The 15,688-nt window shown below is 43.3% G+C and overlaps 1 protein-coding gene across 2 annotated transcripts in view; it reads left to right on the top strand.

Annotated features, from left to right (window-relative positions):
• Window positions 1–2,723: 2,723 nt before the first annotated feature.
• mrtfab (myocardin related transcription factor Ab) overlaps window positions 2,724–15,688 on the top strand; it is a 56,620-nt gene continuing 43,655 nt past the window's right edge. For both annotated transcript variants that reach the window (XM_080747667.1, XM_080747666.1), the window contains exons 1-3: window positions 2,724–2,830; window positions 3,556–3,605; window positions 9,364–9,555. In XM_080747667.1, coding sequence (XP_080603793.1) covers window positions 9,429–9,555 — 127 coding nt within the window. In that variant the 5' untranslated portion in view covers window positions 2,724–2,830; window positions 3,556–3,605; window positions 9,364–9,428. The remainder of the gene's footprint in view (window positions 2,831–3,555; window positions 3,606–9,363; window positions 9,556–15,688) is intronic.

Raw genomic sequence — 15,688 nt, 5'->3', positions numbered from 1 at the left:
CCTGGATATCCATTAATCCATACATGGAGACGACTGGATCATCACCTAGATCTCCATATATGGAGCTGACCTCTACATCTCATTCCCAGATGATGCCCGGTTAGGGAATCACACTAAGCCCATATCTGGGAATGCCCATGCAATAGCTGCTGTGCTGACCTGTTTGTTGACAAATATTGTGAGATCACACTGTGTGATATCACCTCATCAAAGATCAAACCCTGGATATCCATACATGGAGACGACGTAATCATCACCTAGATCTCCATATAGAGCTGGTCAATACCTCTACATCTGATTCTCAGATGATGCCCTGTTAGGGCAACCACCCTAACAGAATCCATTTTATGCCCATCAATATAAAGCCCATGTCTGGGAATACCCATACAATAGAATCCCTGTTATGCTATCAATAGCCCATATTCTGGGAATGGCCATACATGGACATATTGTGTCAGTTTAACCAGTCCAACTTAAACAACCAACCACAACTCGAATCACACTGCAAATGAATTCCGTCCTGTGCGAATTCCGTCCTGCGTGACCTCGCCCTTTAGGGAGAAGTCGCTTTTCGCCCTTATGCGTCTTACTGGTATTATAAAGTGAGGTATACTCCTCATGGCACTTTTTATGTTTGTGTGGTTGCCATCTTGGAATGGTTGCCATCTTGGAATTTTGAGTGGCCAGCATCATTTTCCATAAGAGTGGCCCTTAGAGAGTATTTGTGCCAAATGTAATGCTTGCATCACAAAGTGAACGATTCCTATGAAATGAGTAGGGGACGGGGTGTAACGATACATTTTAATAGCGATTCGTTACATATCACGATACATGGTTGACGATACGATACATGGACGATATTGGTTCATTCATGGCGATACGATACGATTCCATTTAAGTGATGTGTCAGGGGAACCACAGTGTCAGGTGTTATCCCTGCTCTGATTATCTGACATCACTGTGATGTCACCTGTGATGTCACCTGTAATGTCACAGTGATGTGTCAGGGGAACCACAGTGTCAGGCGTTAACACGTATACATACATACGGACAAGCTGTGCCGGTTCTGACCGTAAACGGCGACCTACGGTTGCAATTAGCTTATTATTATTACTTTACTATACTGGTCCATATCACTGGCCTATGATCTTGTAACAATCACACTTATATATATCTCCAATTATACTTATATATTTCCATTACCTAGATCAGAGAAAGAATGGTATCTAATAATTGGAGATATTATATTATTTGCCCCCCCCCCCCCCCCCCTGGCTGAATAAGTTCCATCTCATCAGAAATGACCCACTTTTTCTTCTTATTTTTGAGCGGTGGTCACACCGTCTCCATAGCGTGGCCGTGTGTGTATCCGTGCGTGTGTGTGTGTGTGTCTGTCTGTGTGTCTGTAGCCTCTGGTGTATGTAGCCTGAGTACCCTGGGTGACCAGAGAGGTGCTGTTGAGTATAGCCTGGCCTGTGCATCAACTGCAACACACACACACACACACACACACACACACACACACACACACACACACACACGCACCCCCACCCCCCCACCGCTCAGTTCACACGAGTGTGATTTTTAATGAATTGAGTCCAAAAGGACGCCAGTGTAAACAAGCCATTGTGCTTTTTTGTGGTTTAAATCCCATTTAGTAGACCTTGCATCTGAATTGTAGGCTACTGTCCTACTGTTCCCTATGCTTCTAATAAAGGATTCAATAAAATATTGCGTTGTTGATTGCTTGTATGTCATTGTATGTATACTTTAATAAAGTATTCAATTCAATCAATCAAAACCATAACCATAACAATTTCACATTTCATAGCCTACCATTGTTTTGTGCTTACTACCAGCAGATGGGGACAGAGACGCGGTAAAAAAGGCAGTTGTTATTTAGGGGTTGCTAAGCAAGATAGGGCTATGTCATATACGAGTGTAGGGTACGTTTTGGCCATTAACATACTTGTTAGGCACATTTTACAAGTGCTTCAAGTGTTACAAGAAATCACGGGCGGAGGTGTTGAAATGGGCCTAGTAGACTACTCAATGTATTGTAATAATTTGTATTCTATTTTTAAACTTACGTGTGACTTCAATAGTAAAATAAACAATAGGCCCATTCTTTGACATCCAGTAAATTCTTGGATATTATCAGAATCTATTATGATACTCGTATTTTAAACATAGGATATGTTCATTGTGAAGGAATGAAATGCTGATAATGTGGTAAATCGTTATGAACAGAAGGGACTCAAGGTCAAGACCCAAAAGAGAAATTTGACATTTTCGCGGTACCCAAACGCCAAACTAGTGAAAACAGGAGAACAAGCACACAACAAGTTTGTAGATCAGCTATTTTCACTACTTAGACATCTGTTTTCTAATTTATGGAATTTCTTAGATTTGTATTTATTTAAATTAAATTACTTCAAAAAATCATTGTAGCCTAATTCTTGAAACAGTTTTGAAATAGGGATAGGGAACACTGGAAATCACAGTTGGAACTGTTTTAAGTGGTTGAACTTGAAGATGGATGGATGGATGTAGGAAACAAAAAAATAAAGGACCCATAAAAATGTGTCTGCGACCCACAAATGGGTCTCGAGTCCCCTGTGTTTGGGAACCATGAAGTGCCTTACAAAGACGACCAACGGCAAAAATAAGTTCACTTGTTTTGGAAGAGGAGGAGGGATTTCCGGTCAAAGTTTCCTTTGTGATTCGGAAGTGGTTTAGCTCCGAATGTTTGAGGCTGGCGTGAGTGACGCTGGTGCCATCTATCCTCGTTAACAACAACAACAACATCATCATATAGCGACCATGAGAAGTAAGCGAGCCATGCGTTAATATTATAATATATTTACCGCGTCGTCGCTCGAAAGAGCTAGGCCTTTCCCATGTTAGCTGTACGGTGTCAAACCTAAAAGATAAAACAAATAAATCATCAACAAAGTCCGCGGGCGTGACAGACAGGCACTGTGTTGGTATTCAGCTAGCATTGCTGGTTAGCACAGCAACAGCAAGCTAACGCCATAGCTAACTGTCTGGTACTGTCAGTGTGTGTGTGTGTGTGTGTGTGTGTGTGTGTGTGTCTGTGCGGCTGGGGATGTGCTCCTGCTTTCAGATCTAGCAAGCGTGGAAGATTATGTTATACCACACAAGCTAGCATCGAATGTGTTTTGTCTGTGTAGAACAGTAGAAGACCCCCACTTTTATCTTAGCGTTTGACAACACGGGTGAGTTGAGTTGCTCTCCCTTCCCACCCAGATTAGCTAACAATAGCCAGCCAGACTGTCTATTTTGGCCAGTGACAGCTGTAAAGGCAGCTGCCCCGTGACATCTGTGACAAGGCCTCCGATTTGTCGAGTCCAAATTATCAATGCCATGCTCCTATTCCACGGAAAATGTCCCTGCCACCGATGCACTGACGAAAAGAAAATATAGTCTTACTACGTATCAGAGTGGAGCCACAATCTGGTAGTGAAAGATTTAGCCTGGCCCTGGTCTCGGCTTAATCAAAGCTTAAACCCTGTTCTTTTCTCATCCTTTCAGCTCAGTCCTGCTGAAATGGGAAAACGCCCCTCAAGGATTTAGTAGCACAGGTAAGCAACAAGCCTCAGTTATTATTCCCTCTCTCTCTCACTGTCACACTATCGAGGCCATCATATTACTTTTTTACTGGTCTAAAGGAAACAGATTTGTTGCATTGTATTGAGCAGCTAACCTGTCTACTCTTTTTTTTTTTTTCATTTTCTTTTTTCTGGTGTGTAGTAGTACTTTTTGGGGCTTTTTATCAGTGGATTAGCTCAAATGAACAAAATCTATGCTGTGTGAACCCACTGTACTTAACATGTACATTCCACCAAAATCATTGTCATTCTTCCCTTTAAGCCAGCCTTGATGAGAGACAGGCAGAGAGAGAGAGAGAGAGAGAGAGAGAGTGTGTACGTACGTGTGTGTACCTGTGTGATCGTGTTGCAAATATAACTGTAAGACTAGTGTAGGCGTGCACAGAGGAATGAATACGAGAGAACACGGTGTCCCTCCCTCCCTCCTGTATTGTGGCAGAGCAGTACAATGCACTCTGCATGTTTCAACATTATCCCTGTTGGACATGGTTGCTACAGGCAAGGAGGATGAAATTAAAAACTGATGATGAAACAAGTATACCTGCAAAGGAGCCTGTGGTTTATGTGGTTAATAACTGTTTGAGAACTTGATATCCTGCTGGTCTGTAATTGCAGTGATTACTGTAATCTGTTGGGAGCATAGTTCCTCTTATGGAAACAGGCATATCTCACTATCAAGACCTTCATCTTTTTGTCTTTTTTAAATGCAGTGGATAAAGATTTTGCAGTCGTCCCATGTAGTCTAGAACCTCAGCAGAAGACTTGTGAGAAATTTGACTGTGGTGTGTGACGTGTGTGACGTGTGTGTGTGTGTGTGTGTGTGTGTGTGTACCATCCGTGACAAGCACGTATCACATGCTGTGTCTTTAGGCCTTACTAGTGTACTTTATCTTCCTGCCGCATCACCTGTGCTGCATGACTGCAGAGCACATTTGTCAACATGCTTTGAATAGCAGCGCATTAGCTAATGTCATTTGTCAATGTATTGGCTGAATTCCAGCACATAAAAATGTAGCATTATGACAGCAGTGTAGTAGGCTACTTACACATTTTCATGTCACTGATACCCAATTGAGTTTTGTGTCACAATTTGACATGCTGCAGCACTGTGACCTTCTGTTATTGATTTACAGACTACCGCATTGTGTTGCCTGGGAATCTCACTGCTGTGTTATTTCCCATTTTTGCAACCTCATTTCATTTCCTTGTTTCTCTGTCCCTCTGAATGGAGATTGCCTGTGTGTACCTCAGCAAGGCTTCTCTCGGCTTGTACAACTCTGTCTGAAGTCTTTCATGTCCAGGTTTAATGTAATTATGCTGAAATTAACCCATGAAGCTAAATGGTTGACTACAGAGTTGAATCTCTCCCTGCTTATTTATAAATTACATTAGTGAGGATGCTAGAGTATTGGCTGAGGGCTGATGTCATGCTGATGTTGATTCTGTGACTAAACAAACAAGTATGTTTTCACAAGACAATCAGTTTATTGTTGATATTATTATTCTCATATTAGGCAGAAATAATAGGTCCCTTTTCTGTTTGTAAACCTTATGATGTTTTCAGTGGGCGTTGCATAAGTGGAGGCAATACATTAGCTAAACATGTTAGACACAGTACATCCCTGCCAACGCTGCCTATCAATTTAGTTAGCTTGTTTTTTGCCACGCTGCCATCCATAAGAAAACGATGGACAAAGTCTTCTTGAAGAATGAACACACATAAGACACACATCATGCGTTAATGGGCTGATTTAGAAGATAACTCACTAATTCCTCTCTGGATTTGTCAACTATTCATACGGCCTGCAGCACATAATAAGATAGCCATCCTTATGGTAAATAAAGTCTTTCTATCTGTCTGACACCGGGACAATTATGTACTATAAGTGGATATACCAACCTTTGTGTGCCTAGTTTACAGCATGCGCATGAAAGTGCACGTGAGGGTCACACACATACGATCACACACTCGCCTTCCTGTTTTGGCTGCATTGTGCAATTGACAATAGTCTAATCAGAGCTTTCCAGACTCGATTTACGCACACATTTGAACCCATGCACGTAATTTCATGCGTTTGTTGTTGCCCAGGGCCAGGGAGGCAATATGCAACCTGCCTATCGGTCTCATAATCTGGGAGATGGTTTGTGCTGCTTGCCTACCTTGGACGTTCTGGCAGTCTCCAATTCCTCTGATACAAGGATCAGTTGTTTAACTCATTTACTGCCGTGTGACGACTTATTGCCAATGGTCCAGGCAGCCACCAATTTTTACAACCTATCCTTATTTTGATGCTGGATGGCACTGTTCTCTAGCTTATGGATCACCAATTATTTCCGGGGTAACCGGAAGGTCACCTGACACGTTGAAGATAGGGGCTGGGCGCAAGCTCAACGCGGAAGCGGCTATCTTTGACGTGGATCGTTGTGGATCCAACTCCAGGACACCCATGTGCATCCTTTGGGGTACCTGCGAGCAAATTGAAGCGACACCGAATATTCTAGGACTTTTCAATGGTTTGTGAAAAACTCAGAAAGCGTTCTTGTGGATCCCAAATTGATTTGATATATTATTCCGAAGACACAATGTGGGTCCATGTAGAACATACTGTATATGGACAGGGGAAAAAAACGGGCTGAACCACAATGCATGTGCATGTCGAATATAGACTTCGCTTATCCGGTGTGACTGCGCCGACACAAAACACACACGCCATGGGGTAATTTCTAAATTACCAGAGGTCCCCAGGTAATACTAATCCCATGCGAATAGGACTTCAGTTAACCAACCGCTGAAATAAATAATCAAACAAATTCTCAGATGCCCCTTTCCCAGATGCATTTTAATATTGTACATTAATAAAACCACTAATTTTGCCTGTGGGTCCTGGGGACCTGAGGTTATTATTGATTTAATGGAAGTATCGAATCATTTATACACCACTTCCTTCACATATGTTAGTAAAAAATAAAATGTGTTGATATACTGTGTGTATACACATAATGAAAAACCATAGAAAATATAAATAACTTATTTTTACTCGTTTTCTATATAATATTTAATAATTACAAGTTTGTAACTGTAATCTCAAAACATCCAGCAAGGTTGTTTGGACCTTCTGCAGACAGAGAGGATCTGAGAGGAACTACATGGTGTTGGCCTCCAAACAGCTAAAGAAAGGGGGAGTTGTAAAAAGGGGAGTTGCAGCACAATCACAGGACAGCATACCCTAAGTAAAGCTTACACTGGGTTTTGATAATGGAGAGCGCGTCACAACGGCAGTCAGACAACACTTGTCTCGTTTCCCCCTGGCCGGCGCCCCTGTAGGCACAAAACACACATTTGCGCAGAGGATCGTCAACAGTGCTGCAGAAGCGGCGAGGAGGACATCACTGCCTTTTGTAAACAGCCATTACCTGCCTGCTGTCAAAACCGGCCCAGGGCCTGTCCAGTCCGTCTCTGAAATGAAACTGGTCAAGGCCTTCAAGGAAACGTGTTTTGAATTGTTAAACTCGATACAAAATAAACCGGATTTGTGTAGGGAAGGGCGAAACTCAGTGTGAAGCTGTCATAATATTGAGTGCTAGCCTAGGATGTGTTTCTCAACCACTATCCACGATGGACAGGCACTCAAAAAAGGAAACCGTAGTCTGTCTCGCACTGACTCGCAGACAGACAAAAGTTGTTAAAACCACCAACATGTACATTTTTCTTTAGCCTACAGTCCTGCATTCTTACACCCCGTGTGTGTGTTCACATGTGCTTGAGTGTCTCTGAGAGTTCCATAATTGCACAAGAGACATTCAGTATTCTCTTGCTGACTGTCTTGACGTGCTGTAACGTGCTCAAGCGCTCCAGGTACCAGATCTCTCTATCTCTGTATCTATCTTGCACTCTTTCTTTCTCCTTTTTTGTCCTCACACCCTCCTTTGCTCCGCTCAGTGTCTCCTGACCTGAAAGTCATAGGCGTGTCTGCAGCAAGGAAAGAATTGACAGAAAGGAGATGGGGCAATGGTGGGGGGTGTTGCAAGGAGAGTGAAAGAGATAAAACCAGAGATGGAGCGAGGGAGGAGATGAGTTGGCAAGTTAGAACAGGAGGCATAGAAGATTTCTAGCCTTCCACTAGTGGCAATAACATCATGTTCTGTCTCTGGGGCTCTGCTGGCCAAAAATGGACTCATTCACAGTGGGACATAACTTTAACTTTTTATCAAGTTATTAAGGTCTGCAGCTACTTGCAGTATAAATAACCTAATCAAAGATGCTAATGCACTGAGCAGTAGTTGTGTCAATAAAGGTTCAGTATGGAGATCGGTTATTCTTATTCCACTGAAAGACATCAGATGGTAGCCCGCAGTACAAACTGTTTTAAAAGTTATAGTTTACCACTGACTGCCAAGGATTATTCCAAATGGACACAGACTGACGATTACAACGAACGGGTACTCTGACAATGGGTATAACGGGAATTGCATAACAAGGTGGGGCATGCATTCCCTATTTGCATAATTCCTGAGTCCAGATGTTGTAGTCAAGTAAAAAAAAAAAAGAGACGGACGGGCATGCAGTTAAAGGGTTATTTGATGGTTTGAGTTATCACACTGTTAAAGTAAAATTGCTGCATGCATAGGTGGAAAACTATCGGCATCATCCAAATGACTATTGGATATCGCTGTGTAACTATTGTGATCTGTGTCAGTTAGTCTAAAACATCGGGGTCCTGGTGTTGATCACTGGTGTCCATCTGACACACCCATTTGTCAGAGTGCCTGTTGTCAGAGTACTTAGTGCAGTACCCATTATCATAGTACTTCGAAACCAGTCTATGATCAGGGATCTCCAAGTATGGACATTAAAGAAACACAGACGGACAGATACAGACTACAGAGATTTGTGGATTTATAGATAACTAGCCCTTACCCGTTCAAAGATATGAGCTCCGAAATGATGTGCAGTGTGTGGATTATGGGATGTGCACTGTGCACACAGTATGAGGGATGGAAAGTAACTTTAACTGGTGCTTGCATGCTAATATGTAGGAGCATCAATGTAAGAAATACCCGTTCCATTTAACGGCTACAGAGATACTGTGTATCGATCTGCATGATTTTGGACAACATCTGTAACAGGGCCAGAACCAACCCCCCCCCCCGCCCGCCCGCCCGCCTGCCTGCACACACACACACACTCCCCCCCCCCCCCCCCCCGTGTGTGTGTGTGTGTGTGGGTTTGTGTGTGATTGTGCATGGCCTGAACAACAGCGCCCCTCCCTTAACGTGTGGTCACAAAAGGTACTGTAGGCTAAATAGATATAGATACACCATAAAAATGCAATTATACAGCATACGATTTGTGAAAGTGACAAACGGGCTTCACAGTTATGTCAGGTGTGTTCATATGCTGATGGTGATGCGATTTCAGATCAATTGCTCCAGCCACTGAGGAGAAACGCGGTTTCAGACAGACACTCAGACAGACAGACAGACATTCGGAAAATTATATGTTAGATATTTCGGAATAGTCGCTGATCCAACCTACTTCCCACTTGGCATCGTAAACAACTGCGATATACACGCCAAGACTGAATCCTTTGTATGGTTCTTGAGCTATGTATGGAAAGGCACACTGATAGACAGAGATCCATGCATTTATAGATGAGATTAATCTGATTCTGAATAGAAAACTGTTTTCTGCTTTCCTTTCCTGTTTGTTTACTTTTATTTTGCGCCGCAGGTCTCTCTGTCACCCTGGCAACACTGGACCCACAGAAGGGGGTGGAGCCATGTCCCGGCAGTGGCATGGAGGTCGCTGGACCGGCGACGGGCTCCGCCCCCAGCCCTCAGAGCGAGGCAGTGACCAATGAGCTGCAGGAACTTTCCCTTCAGCCCGCCCCCAACCTGCTGCCACTGCGGGAGAGGAAGAATGGTGAGAGGACACTGAACATCAACTTGCTATCTGTTTACTCACAAGTTAACACACACGCACATGCGCACACACACACACACGCACGCACACACACACACACACACACACACACACACACACATACACACACACACACACACACACACACACACACACACACACACACACACGCACTCTCACTGTCTCTCTCTCTCTCTGTCTCTCTCATTCTTTTCTCTCACTCTGTATTTGTCACTCGTCCTTTTTTCCCTTGCAACCCTTTCACCCTGGTTGCAAAGAGTTGAAATGCCAAATTAATGTTGTACACCACTGTATCATGTTTCATGCAAAAAATGTATTCTTGAACATTACACGGTTTATTATGCACTCATAACATAATGCTGACATAGAATGTCTGTATGAATTGCTAAAAGTATTAGTTGTTTTTGGAGCGGTGAAAGCGCTCCCAATAAACAGGTATGTCCGTGGGTATGTGGGTGGCTGGCTGGCTGGCCGTGTCCGTCCGTCTGTAGCCTGGCAATACCTTGAGTGGCCACACACAACACACTAGTTAAAGGAGGGGCGCTGTTTTGTGCAGGCCAGGCACACTCACCACTCACTCACACGCGCACGCAACACACACACACACGCACACGCACACACACACACACACACACACACACACACACAGGGTATAGCTACTCAGATTCACCGCTCCACTTCGAACCGAGGTTTGATTTTTTCAATCTGTTTACATAAAATGGACTTCATCAGTAGATTACCCTCTGCTCACACAGATGTCATGATGCCAACCAGTGGTTGTCCATACACACTACAAGGACTTGTTCATCTCAAATGCTAACAATTGTCAAGCGTTCCTCCAGTGGTAAAGCCACTTCAAGTGGTGGTACAGTCTTAGTTGAAACGGTGTCCTGTCCAAATTACAGACAACAGTATAATGCTGTGTTAACTGGCAGACACAAAAGTTACAAAGCTACTCAGCATATGTGTAGCTTTGTATCTTTGTGGCTGAAGTTGAAACCATCTCAACTTTTTTTGTAGTATTGTAGCTTTTGCTATAAATGTCGGATGTATCATTGTATCTTTTGTCGTTGGCTTCCACGTTGGAAAAGGTATGGTAGCCTGTATATTTGTAGCTGCCAGTGTGAATGCAGCATAACAGATTCAGACACTGGCTGACATGAATTCCTCCAAGTTAAACGCTGCCCATAGGGAACATATTACATAATTTGAGGAAGAACAGAAGTGGGGGAAAGAACTCACTTGTCTAAGAAACAGAAGTTGAAAATGTCAGATGTGTTTGTAGCTCCCTCATCCATCATCACGGCTTAGCTCTCCACCGAGACCTGAAAAATGCACCATTGTCCAGAACTCCGGATTGAGTGATCTGATTAAATTAGGCTTCATGCAGCATATCTGTGCATACAACATATCTCTACATACTCACACATGCATCTGGGTGAGTGTACTTAAGGTTGCATGCCTAAGAATATATACATCATTGAATAGTCCACCCAGGAATCTGCAGAGAAAAAGTCTTGATTCCACGGAGAACAATCCTGATTCTGCAGACAGCAATTCTTGATTCCGTGGCTTGATAGTTAATATTATGCAGACATTAAGTTTTATTGCCGCGCCACTGTCCCGCGCCACTCCGCCGCCGCGCTGGCATTGTGCCGTTCTGCCGCCGTCGTGAATTCTGTTATTCCGCGATCGCGGAATCGCAGATTCCTGGGGGGACTAATTGAAGTCCATCTTTTACCTCCATGATTGTTAACTTAGGGGCACATGGTTGCTCTACCAGTTCGCACACTGGCAATATATGCTCCTTGTGATCATGAGGACATGAGTTCAAAACCAACTCCGGACATGTCCCAGATGTCCCCCTTTCCATCGACTTCTTCCTGTCTCACTACTGTTTGGTTTAATAATGCCTGAGTTATACTTAGTTGTGCATGGGTGTCGCGCACCGACAATAGCCCTTCTATAAGCTCACAAGTTCACAACATGTCACAGCATATGAATACTGAAAAGCCCTAAAATATCTTTAAAAAAGCTTGCTAAATTATTGCTGCTACTTTGCTACCTTAAAATGGTTTGTTTGGAAATGCCTTTTGCTTGGAAAGCACTCATCTTTGTTTGGTATATGCATGATGACACACACTAGAACAGCATAGGTGGAAGTTAACTGCACAAAAGGGTACTTTTTTACAAGGGACCACTGCACTGCCAAGCAACTTGTCAGCAGGCACACATGTCCACCTTGCCATTACAGAGCAGTGTTGGCCATTGTTCTGTGATGGGCGTTGGCCTTCCTGTTTTCTACAGGCCAAGGTGAGGCGTGGTTGATCTGGTTAATGTTTTGCCACCTAGGAGCACTGTATAGCGCTATAGTAGTAATCTACCCAGTAACTTGTATAACGAAAAACTGAAACATTTGAATTACAGACAGAGGCAAGTTTTGGGTGATTAGCCATAGCCTTATAGTACAATAAGCAGAGTTACAGACTAGTGCCTATCACCCCTTCTTTTAGACGCACACATAACACAGCCTGAGGCCACCACTCCCCAGCCTTAAACAACCCCATCCCCAACTCGCACTAGCCTATTCCTTACACACATGTCATTCTCGCAGGCATGTTGCTGCAGGAATCCTCTGGCTAATCTTGACATGGAGGTGCTTTAAAGAGTACAAGAGAATGATGTGTACGCATTTGTGATGTACCAGTCAGACAGCATGATGATATAATACCAGCATATCAGTCCTTTTGTAATATCCTGGGTGGGAAAGTACCACAAGCCACCAGCCAGATACTGAGGATAACATCTTGCATAGTTAGCTGGCAAGATGGCTAGTGTGGCTGGTGAATTTTAAGTTGTAGCCTACCTGTGGGTGTAAAATGAAAAATCTTAGCTTCCCACTATCACTCATCTCAATCTGGCCTCACAACAAGGTTACGCAATCTCCTGGTTACATCAAGGTACTAGATAGTTGTGTGAGGAAAAACAAGTATGCATGCAGTATCATCTATGTATAGATTGTTTCCTTTTGGAAATGGCAGTGCAGTTAACGGCAAAAGAGTTACACTTGTAAAGTTGTAAATAATGGTGTTGATGATAGGCTGTTGACCAAATTGCAAGAGGTTGCAAAATGGAAGGTGTTCCAGGTGGGCCCCTGAACAAGGCTGCTACGGTGGCTTTCTCCAATTAAATTGCATGGGGTTGTGTGGCAAAGTTGTGATTGTAATGGCTCATGTAATGGCACCCCAGTTTTTGCGCGTGCGTGTGTGTGTGTGTGTGTGCTCACATGCCCTTGGCTTGTACGCAAGAATCTCAGTGACTGCGCAAGTGTACATGAGAGCTTTGCATGGGAGTGAATGCACATTTCAAGTTATAGACTCACGCTCACATGAGACGAGTGCAGGCCAGGACCAGCCCACTGTTTGGATAAGTGAGCCTTGGTACAAGACTCGTAGTACTTTTCTTCTTCACCAGAGAGACCAGATCAACTTTGGGACAGATGAGCACTACGTTTTAACGTGGGTGGGTCGGGCGGGAGTGCACCAGGCCGCAGCAACAGAAGAAAAAGAATTATAAGAAAGGAGGAGGAGGAGAAATTGAGGAGGGGGAGGAGACGGTGGGGGGGAGGTCGTATTGCATAACTTCTCTGAGAGCCAGAGGGGAAAAGAGCGAGAGAAAACAGAAGAATAGAATGGAAGAGTGTGTGTTGCTAGATCTGGAGGAGGCCAGAAGGTGAGGACTGGAGGAATGTGCCTCTGTACCAGCTTGTCATTTTCCTTCTCACTTTTGGTTTGTGAGTGACTTAACCGAGAAAGAAGGCAATGGCTGCAAAGAAGTAACCCTCAACAGTTTTCTAAAAAAAAAGTGTTTTGAAGGAAGTGGGTGTGAGAAGGTGTAGCCTCAGGACAGGTCACACTCAACCACGCAGACCTGCACACGCCCACTTCACCCGGGCGAGCACTCACTTGCCAGCCGTCATGACCAAGGATAGGTGCAGCAGCAGTCCATCGTAACTTGTGGAGTACAACTGCTGCAGGGAGACTGGACTTCTTCACCAACTACTATTCTTTTCTCCTGATGGATTTAGCATGGATCACTTAAAGCAGCGAGGAGGTTGACGTTAAAACAGCATGGTACAGAGGGATAGGATAGTAACTTCAGGTAAAATTCCTTACAGATTGATGCCTAGTGTGTTGAGAAATGATGTTGTAACTGACTTGATCACCTGTAAGCCATGTGTTTCTGACTGAGCACATTGCGTAGGTCAATAATACTATAACCTCTAGTGTTGTTATACTTCCTGTTGCTTAACTCTGTGTGTGTTCGCGTGAACGTTTGCATGCCTGTATTGCCATTTAAGTCTGTACGTTAAGTCGTAGATGCCTCACATGTCTGATTTAGTGTATATGTTGGCACACATGTACATTGGCACACATGTACATTGGCACACATGTATGCAAGTCGGAGCTGCACTCATATTACTTTGTATTCATGGTGTGTGAGAGAGCCTGCTCTCATCTGTGTTAAAATAGAGAAGCATTTATTGCTTTTAAAGGTGTCATGTTAAAGTTTTACAGGCAGCCTCTAATCTCAAGACCAATTGAGCACCGGAAAATCCAAACAACGTTCTTCCCCTTTCACTGCCACAGCAGTATTCATCATCATCATAATCATCATCATCATCATTATTATCTGGCCTCTTATCGAGCCAAGAATCCGGAAAGAGATGAAAGAACACACTTTCACTGGTATGTGCTTCATGTAGTAGTACTAGCATAGCTTGCAACTTTTGCAAAAAAGAAAATAACTTCTGCAGGAATGAAGGTAACCAGATAATCCGGAAGTTCTGAAACAGCATTCTCACGATACAACAACTCTTTCTGGTTAGTTAGCTGTGTCCCAAGTTGACTGTCTACAACTGTGTCTGGTCTGTTTACTGACTGACAGTTGTACTAACTAGATGGGGGGCGTTGGTGCATGGGGCTCTTCAGGAAGGAGCCACCGCTCCCTGAGGGCCCACAGGCCTGGACTTGGGGTGGGGTCAGGGACTGACAGTGTCTAGTTGAATGGCTGCAGAGGGACGGAGGGAGTGACAGGGAATGTTGTCTGGTCTTGCTGAAGCTGCTGTAGATTCGCAGCAAATGACTCAGAACAGATTGTTCCAGAATAGACAGACATGCAAACAAAGTATGCCTTCTGAGACCCTTTTCGGGAGGGATTTTATAAATGGGTACCAACAACCGGTGACAATTGAGTACTGGTCTATGATTGGCCTTGGTCATCACTGGAATACCAATAATCTCCTGGACAAACGATGCTGCTGTCGGTATTTGACAGTCCGTTGATTACAAAAAAGTGTTTCAACATAGGCTTTATTAGGGATATATTAAACAGACAATATTATTAGGGATATTTTATAACGGCCACCGGGGTATATTTGAAGACCCATTTTTACTATTTCTTTTTTCTGATTTACAATTGATGATTTTTTACTTTAAAATCTTTTGAAATAAGCATAATTTATACATATCTTTTTTTGAATGGGTCATTTATTAATAATATGTGTCAGAGACCTTTTACCTCGATAAATACCCACTGTTCTGTGCATCTTTATGAGGATTCTGCCTGGGGCTATCCGAGGTGTCTGGGCCATCCAGGCTGTCACAAAGAGATAGACTTGCCACCACTGTGATTTCTATACAGTCTTTATCCACTAGTTAACTGTAAATGTGTACTTCTTGTTAATGTTTTGTTTCCATTTATGCAGAAGAGCAGTTCTTCCCTATTATCTGTGCTAAAAGCCATTTGTACCGTTGCAGTACATTAATGGCCACTGTAATCTTATTTACTATCTGAAACACAAGTGTGATATTGCTTCCATGCATATTGTGTAGTGTACAACTATATATCACAAGGTCATATTTTGATAGTATTTTTTATATTGATGACACATCAGTCTAGCATGTCAATATTATGTAATAGCATTGTCGCATTTATCATGCATTTAAGTTGCTTTTCTACCGCAGACAAAATCCTTCTTTAACTCACTTACTGCCAATTAAAAATGCCCTCGAGTGGCATTAGTGCCAGCCCTCTCCATAGACTTCCATGT

This window comes from Nannobrachium achirus (assembly GCF_963921795.1).
Source record: "Nannobrachium achirus genome assembly, chromosome: 18".
Classification (NCBI taxonomy): Eukaryota; Metazoa; Chordata; class Actinopteri; order Myctophiformes; family Myctophidae; genus Nannobrachium; species Nannobrachium achirus.
The sequence above is the reverse complement of the archived record's forward strand: the minus strand, read 5'-3'. Positions and strand labels throughout refer to the sequence as shown.